Here is a 12,168-nt window from a genome sequence, read left to right on the forward strand (position 1 = left end):
TTAGCTGTCTTCACAAGAAAGAATTATAACAATTTATAACTCTAACTGTAATACTTACTATTTTGCTAATTTTGAATTGACGAGTAAAAGTCAAGCATTTAAAGATTGTAATGACAAAAAACACTTCTACTTCGACATTCGAGTTAGTTAATAGCACAAGAAAATAAGAAAAATCTGCGGAAATAATTCGTATAATTTTGAAAATTGGCACAGTTATACCTTGTGGTGTCCAGATAACCATACTTAATATACACTTTTAGCAGGGATCAATATTTAAAAAGATAATAAAGAGAGAAAGTTAATTATATTAAATTCTAAGGTTCCTTGTTTTTATTTTTTCGTTAATAATTTGAAAAGTATGACTCATAGCAAAAAAAATCTTATACATAAATAATAAACATAAAATTTCCTACAAGAAACATGTAGGACACTTTTCGCTAGGATCAATATTAAAAAAAACCGGACAAGTGCGAGTCGGACTCGCGCACGAAGGGTTCCGTACCATAATGCAAAAAAAAACGAAAAAAAATGCAAAAAGAAAACGGTCACCCATCCAAGTACTGACCACGCCCGACGTTGCTTAACTTTGGTCAAAAATCACGTTTGCTGTATGGGAGCCCCACTTAAATATTTATTTTATTCTGTTTTTAGTATTTGTTGTTATAGCGGCAACAGAAATACATCATCTGTGAAAATTTCAACTGTCTAGCTATCACGGTTCGTGAGATACAGCCTGGTGATAGACGGACGGACGGACGGACGGACGGACGGACAGCGAAGTCTTAGTAATAGGGTCCCGTTTTACCCTTTGGGTACGGAACCCTAAAAAGACAAAGCAGCGGGTAAGTTGTTATTTATGTATAAGATTTTTTTTGCAGTGAGTCGTACTTTTCAAATTATTAACGAAAAAATACAAACAAGGAACCTTAGAATTTATTATAATTAACTTTCCTTCTTTATTATCTTTTTAAATATTGATCCCTGCGAAAAGTGTACTGAATCTTTTTTGTACAAAATTTTGTGTAGATTATTAACGTTTTACAACATTTTTTGATATTGGCCACCGTTTACGAGTTATTTACGAAAAACTAAAAAAAGGGACCTTAGAAGTGATTATAATTGAATTTCCCGCGTTAATATCTCTTTGAATATTGATCCTAGCAAAAAATTGTACTAAATCTTTCTTGTAGGCAATTTTATGCAGATTATGTAATAGAATATGTTTTGCTATGCGCCACCGTTTAAGAGTTATTTACGAAAAACTAAAAAAAGGGTCCTTTAATATCAAATATCTCACTTCCGGTCAAGAATTCGATCAAGCAACCGGCAAATTCGGATTCAGCGGGGTCTAATTAGGTTAAAAAACCCGGTTGCCATTCAATTTGATTAATTTTATAGCCTTTTAAAATATGTTTACACAATTTATCAATCGTGACTGAATTCCGGATTGGTTAGATGGGTGTGTGCCTTTGCTGCCCAACTTGTTATAAAATGACAATATGACGGACGAATGTCTGAAATGTCACCGTATTTAAGAATTATTTTGCTTTTCTTCGTAAGCATGTTGAAAAACATTGTGTGTATAACATATTTGCATATTTATACTGTGATTACCCATTTTATGAAACGTCCGCTAAACTAGCATAGGTCCGACGCCGACAGTGGTCACGAGCGTACTGGCGTGAGGAATGGGCGCAAGGTATTGCCGCGTAGGGTGTAATTTAGTAAGCAAAATGTTGAATTCATCAAATGATGAATGAAAACATTAACGTTTCGATAAAAGGACAAGCAATAATGAAGATTTACTTAAAAGCTATCGACTGAAGTAAGTTTCATAAACATTTTCGTCGTAGTACTTCTAACATAAGGAAATAAAGACAGTGTTAGGCATGTTTTCAACTTAAGATTTTATCGAGAAAATTATGAGCCGTCGTGTTCCTGACAAGCAATAACGTAGTTCAAGGACTGAAGTTATACATACTAGAAAATAATGCATGAAATCCTTGTAAAAGTCTGTAAATATGGTGACAAAAAAGCGCATTTTACTACACACCGCGCCTTAAAAATACAAAATTATTTATTTGTCCAACATAAAAAGCCTTTCTACTTTCTAGTGTATCTGGTCAACATTGACACCTATTAAGTAGCGTAGTAGCCCAAGCCCTCTCGCGCATGAGAGGAGGCCTGTGCCCAGCAGTGGGACGTATATAGGCTGAGACGATGACGGTGATGACGATGAAGTAGCGTAGTCTTAGGCGATAAAGCAATAACATGAAGTTGTCCACATACCTATGCGAACCTTGAGGTCATGGAAAGGCTACCCCACCGAAGAAACTAGTGTGGAACACCAATATCAGTGGGGAGACACTCCTGACTTCGGGCAAACTCGGCTCCGCTCGGCTCAGCATTGCTCCGAGCAATTATTAGGCTTAGCACCACTTGACGTCCTTTTGCGTGCACGACCACAGATAAGATAATGACTTGAATTATGACAACCCTAAATAGCCGAAAGGGATACTGCCATACATAAGAAAGAGATAGCATAATTTCGTCCCTGAATCACTGTCAAACTTCGGTTTTGTAGGAAGTGTCCTTTCTGTACGGTAGTATTACTATTATTTATTCTGTGCTACTAGAAATAGGTGCGAAATTAAAATGTAGGCTTCACGTCCACATTAATAAAATTTATCGCCTTTTTGTTTGCCAGAGTATAATTTATTTATGGCCAGAGTATAAGTATAAGTATAAGTTCGTGTTACGCGGGCGGCGCGGCGGCCGCTGCTGAAAACTTTCGTGAGCGCGGAGTTCTGGTGGTATTTTGATTCCGTGGGAACTAGTGATCCAAAAGACTCGAGCCCTGTGAGCCTTTTTTTAGGGCTCGTCTCATCTCTTGACGCCTAAAAGGCTAAAAGCCTTTTTTATTTCTTTAGTAAAATAGGCTTTTAGCCTTTTAGGCTTCGAGCAACACGGAAGGGAGGCGGCATTCGCACTATTTCCCCTCTGCCGAGGTACAAGATTAGCGCGTCAATCTAATCTAGCGCGGGTAATAAAACTAGTTGCACTTGGATTTTTCACTAGACCGAGTCCAGACGCGCGCGTGAACACTGCTGCACAAAAATGCCTGTTTGCTCGGTTTTTTGTTATAAAAAGAAGTCGGGGACATCAAATTTACAAAAAGAAAGTGTTACATTTCACATGTAATATTTTTTTTTACATATCATACGTTTAATTACATTCAAACACAATTATTATATTTTAGTCTCATGTAATTGTTGGATTTATCGATTTTGCTCGCTCAGTACAAATTGCGGATCGGTCGAGCGACAAATCCGACTTCTCATCTCTCAGAATACAATAACATACTTCAACGAAAATGTGTTAGTGTGCGTGTTGTGACACTTGTCACTCGTCCGTACACAAAGAGATCGAGGTTTGCAAGATTTGTCTTTGACGTGTGTCATTTTCTATGTTTTGTGTCGTCATTACAGATTGGATTTTGTATGTAAGTGTGTGAGAAGTGCGACTGTGTGCACCTTTCCCCCCGCGAAAAATGGCAGAAAGATTTGTACGGTGAGATATCGCTTGGGCCCCTCCCTTCCGATGTGTCGGAAGCCGGTGTTGCTCGAAGCTTTTAGGTGTCAAGAAATCAGGCGAGCCCTAAAAAAAGAGCTAACAGGGCTCGAGTCTTTTGGATCACTAGTGGGAACGAATCCTACACCAGAACGAGTGACGGAACAGAAACCTGTGTCGCCAATATGTTATTTTTTTCAAGATTTTTATTATTGTATGTATGTTACTTTGTAAGGCTTCAGTTGCCTGGAAATAAATGATATTTGATTTAATAAGAATCTTCTTATGAATGCTTGATAATAAGCAGTAATGTTGAAATGGTATCGCGACCTTCACCTGGTGAACCTCGGTTCCATCGGGTTTTGTCCGACCGTCTCTATCTTTTAGCCCGAATTCGTCCTTAGCCGTCGGCGAGGTCAAAGGACACGGCGTGGACATCATCATCATTATCTGAGCAGAAAATGTGACACGATTTTACTGGGCCCTCATAAAACGAGATTCTATACCTACTTATTTTAAGATTAAGAAAGAGGAAGAAGATTAGAAGGAATTTTATCGGGCACTTTATGTACTATTATAATTAAATAATCTCTACAAAATTTTACCATATAAGTACCGTATTAAGAACTTCATGTAAATTTCTGCAGAGTTCTTTCTAATTCTAAAAATACAAAATGAAGTGTAAGTTTTGTCTTGAGAACGCTCAAAAAGTAATTCCAGGAAAGAAATCTGTAACTTGTACTGAATAGTTCACGGACAAATAAATCGTTTTTTTTAATTGCTAATATCTGGTACCCCTGTGTTCAAGATAATAAATAAATTAATTAATAGGACATTATTACACAAATTAACTAAGTCCCACTACTATGCTCAATAAGGCTTGTGTTGTGGGTATTTAGCAACGATATATATAATATATACATATTTATAAATGCTTAAATACATAGAAAACACCCATGACTCAGGAACAAATATCTGTGTTCATCACACAAATAATAGTACATTACATACCTAGGGAGGTAAATTCGTAAATGCTCCAGATCGCAGGTGTTTGTGGCCCGAACCGAAAGTGAGGGCCATAAATATGCGATCTGGGGCTTTCCATTTACCGCCCGTGGTTTGTATAAAGTTTTACGTCTTGCCTTGGCCAGGAAGTGAGATTTTCTTCCCGTCCCGTGGGAAGAAAATCCCACTTACGGGCCTAGGGTGACGTAAATGCCCTTACCAGGATTCAAACCCAGGACCATCTGCTTCACAGGCGGGGTCACTAAGCCAGACCGGTCGTCTAATAATGTAAGTTGAAAATGGAAATCAATAAAAAAATCTGTAGCTTGTGATTGAAAACAGCATGGGACAAAAAAAAACCATTGTGAAACTGTTACATTACATTACGTTACGGGTTACATTACAGCCAGTGGTTAGTGCCCTTACATAATTTAACAGGAATGTTCAGGTCAGACCAGGCTAACATTGCATGCCATTTTCAATGACAGAATGGGATCATGTTATTTTTTAGTTAATTTTTTATGAAAATATTATGTTTATAATGACACTCCTCACAAGTTGGCGCAATGTTAGCTTAGACAGACATTTAACATAGTTGAGAGGCAGTTACTCTGTATGAAACTCATACATAACATTTCATTTGTTTAATGTTGTACATATATTGAGCATAGGCAATATAGGCATATATCATTGTCTACTACTCCATATCAAAGGCCATAGTCGGTTTTCCATAGTAAGTTGGCCCTTAAGTCAATTTGATTCAGGTTTTTTTTGTGAGTACCTCTTTTGGTGAAGGATATTTTTGCTGAGTATCAACATCCTACTAGTGACAGTTTTTGACCTATGATTTTATTATTATTTTTCTTTAATGTATTGTTTTTCGGGATGTATTCAAGCGATTTGCTTCAATTTTTTAAATAGTGGTCTTTATTTAGATATGCATCGATACTCAAAAAATGAATACCAGTTGTCATATAAAAAAAAAGAAAAATAAATAAAACAAAAATAAAACATTTTTTTATGTTGTTGTGAAGTAGTGACACCTCTAATTTTTTTTTCTAGTTCTAGGCCAGACATTGGCCTACTACTGGCCTAAATATCAAATTTTTCCAAACGGTACTTCCTGTCAAAAATTTGCTATGTGTGTGGTCAAGTTCTGTTCTCAATCTGTGTTTTTCAATGTAGTATACAAACTTTTCGATTCTGTTTGCGATTTCTTATCAGGATGTCGTATTTAAGAGTAAAATGCCAAAACTAGAATAATAAATTAGAGGTGTCACTACTTCACAACAACATAAAAAAAATGTTTTATTTATTTTTCCTTTTTTTTTATATGACAACTGGTATTCGTTTTTTGAGTATCAATGCATACCTAAATAAAGAACACTATTTAAAAAATTTAAGCAAATCGCTTGAATACATCCCAAAAACAATAATAAAATAAAATAAAATGACAAAACTGTAGCATTTAAAAATTTAAAGTCGAAATAAAAGGCTATTTTATTTTATTTTTTTTTTCAAAAAAAACCGGGTTGATTCCCGAGCTGAGTCCAGGTTTTTTTTAAATGTATGAATGCAGTTTTTCTACTTATTAAAATCGATGACATGGTTCCTAAGAACAGATCTTCGTACGTCTTATAGTTTCAGACTTTCCCATACTGACCGATTTAAATGAGACACCCTGTATACCATTGTATTATATCATCAATTGTGATTTAATTATTTGCTTTGTTTTGTATCCTGACGATCGCTATACGATAACGATAAGTAATTGCTTCTGTATTCTTTTACATTAACTATGAAAATTGTATTGAGAGATCAATAAACTAAACTAATATAAATAAACATTTCGGTTCATAGTGAATCTGTCCCCCAGAACTGTATTTAGACGGTCTCTACAATCATTCCACAGAGCTACCGCGTATTGTTAACCAATTCTCAACCTGCACATTGAATATTTATCTATTTATAGCCCAAGTAGAATGCAATAAAAGCAATAAAAAAACTAATCATGACACTTTCAGGTTGCGAACAAAGATATCCCTAAATATACAAAAATAAACAAATGATTTCGCAAAATCATCCAAGAATACGCGAAAACCGAACCCGGTTTCTGAATAAAAACAATTAATTCGCGTAAAACGCGAAAACATGCTTCTGAAAAGCGACCCAGCGCGGCATGTCTAGAAACATCTCTTCCAATCGAAGAGCCCCCAGCACATTAGGATTCGTTCCAATACGGGGGGCTTTGATATTTGGTCGGTTTGCAAATTTCTCAACCACATGGATGACATGATGGATGCAATAAATCTGTACCTGGGATAACTGCTCCTCCGCCTGCGCCCTCTGGTTAGGGTCAATGGTGGCGCGCAAAATTTCGATCAGCTTCCTTGTGTCCATTTTGCGGTTTAAACTATATTACTTCCCAAATATAATATTTCTCTACTGGAGGCATGGACTGCCGCCAGGGGCGTGGAGTAAAAAAGACAGATTGTCGATTGTCTGTTGGTCACGTGACTAATGAGACACCGTTCGGATACCATTGAATATTAGCAACTGTGAAACAACATAAGATAAAATTCATTCATGATCAATTAAACCAAAAGTATACCAAATAATTATTTCACAATAAAACGATCATGCCAATTAATTTAACGTTCAGTTTGATATCGAGGATATTTCGAGGGATTATGTTAGTCAAATGTTAGCTGTCTAGTGAAAATCAGTACACTTGGGGTTAAATCTGAACGATCCTTAATGATTGCTGTTCACGAGAAAAATATTATCCAACCGTCAAACATTGTTGGCAATGTTGGGACTGGTTGGTAGGGTATGGGCCCGAGGTAAATTAAATTCCTACGTAAAGCCCCCTGCAGACTATGCGCGTGAATCGCGGGCGAAGCCACGAACGCAAGTGTGGAGTCGATTTTCGCACACAGCGAAATCGACTCCACACTCGCGTTCTCTTCGCGGTCTGGAGGGGGCTTAATATGGAAGGTAGAGCTACACTAACTACTTCTACACTCCATACTACGAAAGTGTGACAGAAAGGCAACACGTCAAACGTGGTTCGCGGTAGGCTTTTCTGTATATAGTTCGCAGATCTGCAAGATTGACTCTACACTCTCGCTCAAACGCTCGAAATATCAGCACAACCCTAAACGCTCAAGATTCCATTTTTCGCATCACTCGCAACGCTCGTCGTTAAATTTTGGAATCTTTCGCTTGCTCGGCTAGCAATTAGCACGAGGTTAAACAACAACGTTGCCCACTTGTAAAACAAATAACTAAAGTTAGACCAAGAAAAGTCTGCAGCGATTTTGATAGCCCACGCAGTGCTAGACGTGTGCGCCGCGCCGGCGCGCCGCCGCCGCCGGGCTTTTTTGCCACGCCGCCGCCGCCGATATATGATCGGCGTGAAATCGGCGTGACCTTGAGTGTTGTTAATCAGCTATTTTAACTTGATATTTGGATTTTTGTGTATTATATGTATATGTTACAGTTCACAAATATATATTAATTATTATTAAATGAAACAGAATAGCCAGTTACACAAACTATTTGACACACCAATTAAAGTAACTGAGTAATCCTTAGTGTTCAGCGTCAAGAAAGATGACGTCATTATATGAAGTAGGATTTTTTCCTGTAAATTGTGTATTCACATTCAACTATTAATATTTATGCCTTTACCTTACATACGAAGTAAGAATGCTATGTCATGAAAATGCTTATACATTGCAATTAACTAGGCAAATAAAATAAAACACAGGGCTCATGTACCATGGAACCTCAAGGAGCAACAGAAAAGGAAAACTAACTAGCTAATGTTGCGTTGCGATCATCAACCTTGCTTGTACTATTTTCGACTGGCTTACGGGAATAACAACAAGAAATACATCGAAATGGCGGCTCTTCTGAAGAAAATTGAAGTTGAAAGTTCTAGAGTGGTCTTAAGATCAACCATTGTAAGACCAAAGTAATGGTTGTAGACAGGGCAAACGTACTCCCGAGTTACCGACGCACTCGGAGATTACGAAAAAGCGAGCAAGTTTGTATATCTTGATGGCACGAGTTCTCGTCTTTCCTATATTGCAGTATGGTGCCGAAACGCTGAGCCTCAAAAAGATGACGCTTATACCTAGGACAGCTAGAAGAACAAACCCCTTAATTCTAAAATAGCTTAATATCGCCACTCTGGTTTCCACAAGATCTTTCTTCGGACATATTATGCGATTTCCAACGCATGATGTGGCGAAACATATTATGAATTTAGGCCCAATGAATGGCAAACGTGCTCAGAGTGGAGCATGTGTGAGATGGTCGATAGCTGGCGGCAGTCTACACGGCTTATGACCGCACGAATTTGACACAAATTACATGTGGTCAGCAATGAGAAAACGAGAAAGAAGAAGATAATTCTCACTGAGGCTGGTGCTTGTACGACAAGAAAACCATTAAAGAGAAGCAGTCCACTATGTCTAGGATATTTGAAGATAAGCCAGTATAGTATGACAAACGGGAGTTACAGAGAGATACAGATCGGATCGACAGTCTTTGGGACCAGGTAACCCCTTAATACAAGCCAGTTACTAGGAAAATCAAGTAATTATACCTATCCTATAATTCCTATATTCATTTACAAACCCTATTTTACTCAAAACCTATTCAAAACTATACGTAGATTACGTTGTTCACTTACCAGAAACCTGGATTAATCAAAATTTTCAAGAAAAACGACAGATTAATGATTTTTCTTTAGAAACCTGAAAGTCAAGGTCACGCCGATTTCACGCCGAAAACACGCCGCCGCCGCCGATTTTTCGGCAAACGCCGCCGCCGATCGTTTTTTAATCGGCGCACACGTCTACGCAGTGCTAGTGTTATTTATATGTCATAATGTCATAGAAGTATGACGTTTAAAATAAAATAATTTGATGTAAATTAACCATAGCCATGCACCTACATTTGACTTTTTTCGATTATTGTATAAATTAATCGAGAATAACCGATTTTATACAAAGTTTTAAATGCTCCTAAGCCCCCATTCGCACGGGAGCTTTTTCAATTCGTGTTAAAAAAGCGTTTGAATTATTGTAATTAAAAATCTGAACTTTCCCTTCGTTCCCTGCTGGGGCGTGACGATAAAAATCGTCATCTGGTAACCACGATAAATAATAAAAGCGTTTTTTGTTCATTTTAGATATCGTTAAACTTTTCAAGTAAAATTAAAATTGCAAGAAATGTCAATAAATTATCGACATGACTTATATCGACGTGGCCACAGGTCACAGCAAGGTGGTTTCACATTTTAATCGTACATAAACTATAATTTGGTCAAGCAGATCTTGTCAGTAGAAAAAGGCGGCAAATTTGAAAAATGTAGGCGTGACGGGATATCGTCTCATAGAAAATTTGAATTTCGCGCCTTTTTCTACTGACAAGATTTGCTTGACCATCTTAAGGCTCACCTTATCACTATTATACATGTTCAAAATATACATGTTCAAACACAAATAAATCACCATTAAAAAAGTGCCAACGTCGGGTTTTATTTTAAAATGATGCTTTTTAAGCTCTCGTGCGTATGGGGCCAATGTGGGACAATGAACAACCAGCATTGTTTTTTATCAGTGGCTGATTAAGTTAGTGCTTGTGCTTGTACTTGTGAAGAATTTTAAAATACAAAAAGTAGATAGATACTAAATGTCAAATTTTTCATCTTGAAAATATCCCGAATATCCCGATACAATATTTTGATATTTTTTTAACTCTCTCCTGTATTTCTTTCCTTGAGATGTGCACGATTCCTAATTCGGGAAAAAAATCTGTGATAAAACTGACATTTATCTAAATTAGAGTATTCATAAAACAATAAATTAAAACATACATTTTCCTAGCTATAAGAATTTAAACATCTTCCAACATGTTTTGAGTTCTAAATCTTCTCATTGCCAAATTACAAGTGTATTATAAAATATTGTGCTAAATTTTGTTGTTTATTGTGAATAATACGAAATGCGGTTGGGCGTGTGCTCGGCACCCATTAGGTTGTTGATCAGTATTTTGGTTGTAGAATGATGTATTAGAAGTGAAGTGTGGGTGGGTAGGGGGGGAGGGGCAGAATGAGGTTCAACAAGCAGGAGCTGCAGGCGCTGGCGTCCCAGACGTCGCAGAACTTCGATAAAGAAGGAGTGTTGACCTTCAGAGAGAGACAAGATGGTTTCTTTCGGAGATCTGAAGGTGAGATATTATGCTTCTCTTTCCATTAAAACTCAACACAGCATAACTTGTGGTGTAACATTCTGTGTGTGCTATATAGGGAATTTAAACAGGGTCTAACTTTTACCTTTAGGTTATTGTACTTAGTTATATTATGTTTGTTTAATATTGCTTTGTTAATGAATAAATACATTTAATGTTACATCATACAATTTGATGAGCAGCCTGTCAAAGGTAAATAAAATATGATATGTTAAACTGTGCTGAAACAGAAATGGAGATGGGCCGGCCACATGGGAACATTGACAGATGACAGATGGACCAACAAAGTCACAAAGTGGCCAGGATCCCATGGCAAAAGGAAGGCGGGAAGACCCATAACAAGATGGTCCAGGGATATCATAGCCACAGCCGGACAAAATTGGCTAATCAAGGCTAAAGACAGAGAAAGGTGGAAAGATATGGAGGAGGCCTATACCCGACAGGGGTCCTTAATATAGTAAAAATTACAACAATATATTAGAAACCTTTACTACGAAAAACTATTTAAGGAAAAATAAAGGCTTAAATAAATAATAAATAAATATATGTTAAACTAATATTAATACAACTACCTTGAAACACATCTGAGCAAATAAAACAACAATGAACATAAGTCTAAAACACTCTGGGCTAGGACAAAAGGTCGTTAATGGAATTTCATACACATCTTGCAGGCCTAGGCCGGCAAAGTCCTCTTTTTTAATTTTCATTTCACAGATATTTGTGACACGGCATCGTGGCATTCATCGATTAAAAACAACTAGAGGCAGTATTTGCTTTATGGTTCGTAATGACACTCTGCCACTACGCCTATAAAAAAAAAACAAAAAACAATGTTTGCTATAATTTGCAGTTTTATTTGTATAAAATCAACATGAACTTAATAAATAATACATTCTATAATTTTATAATTTTAAATTATAAATTTAACTACACAAATAAAAACATTTAAAACATTTCATCTAAACGTTAGCGGTAAAAAGGTCTACTCAAACACGCGTAGTTATATTTTTTAAATTGTTATGGAGGTAAAGTTGAAAAATATTCATTCTGTTTTATTGGATTTATGGTGCGTTGTTGATTTTTTGACTTTAATATGAGTTCCGACGAAATAATGAAATTAATATTAATTGTAATCGTAGGCGTTGGAATTGGCAGCGTAAGCAGAATTGATTTTAATAACTTGCTGCCTCTGCCGCCAAGTCAAAGACGAAGTATGTATATGGTTGCTTATGGCAATTTTATTATTTGAGAAACTAAGAAAAATGGCTTACAGTTTATTAGAAACAGTTTTGTGGCATATTTTAAATGAATGTAACTACAAATTCG

The 12,168-nt window shown here is 36.6% G+C and overlaps 2 protein-coding genes and 2 long non-coding RNA genes across 4 annotated transcripts in view; 1 reads left to right on the forward strand and 3 right to left on the reverse strand.

The window, feature by feature from the left end:
- LOC134804044 (importin-7) overlaps positions 1–7,095 on the reverse strand; it is a 48,248-nt gene extending 41,153 nt beyond the window's left edge. Inside the window, exon 1 of the mRNA XM_063776922.1 lies at positions 6,892–7,095. Within this exon, the coding sequence (XP_063632992.1) occupies positions 6,892–6,975 (84 nt within the window). The 5' untranslated portion in view covers positions 6,976–7,095. The remainder of the gene's footprint in view (positions 1–6,891) is intronic.
- LOC134804155 (uncharacterized) overlaps positions 1–12,168 on the reverse strand; it is a 431,198-nt gene that overhangs the window by 212,067 nt on the left and 206,963 nt on the right. The gene's annotated exons all lie outside the window — the stretch shown is intronic.
- The window catches only part of LOC134804161 (uncharacterized), a 292,314-nt gene that overhangs the window by 196,435 nt on the left and 83,711 nt on the right, over positions 1–12,168 (reverse strand). The gene's annotated exons all lie outside the window — the stretch shown is intronic.
- The window catches only part of LOC134804145 (type II inositol 3,4-bisphosphate 4-phosphatase), a 48,915-nt gene continuing 47,445 nt past the window's right edge, over positions 10,699–12,168 (forward strand). Inside the window, exon 1 of the mRNA XM_063777090.1 lies at positions 10,699–10,818. Coding sequence (XP_063633160.1) covers positions 10,701–10,818 — 118 coding nt within the window. The 5' untranslated portion in view covers positions 10,699–10,700. The remainder of the gene's footprint in view (positions 10,819–12,168) is intronic.

This window comes from Cydia splendana, chromosome Z, assembly GCF_910591565.1.
Source record: "Cydia splendana chromosome Z, ilCydSple1.2, whole genome shotgun sequence".
In the NCBI taxonomy this organism is placed as follows: domain Eukaryota; kingdom Metazoa; phylum Arthropoda; class Insecta; order Lepidoptera; family Tortricidae; genus Cydia; species Cydia splendana.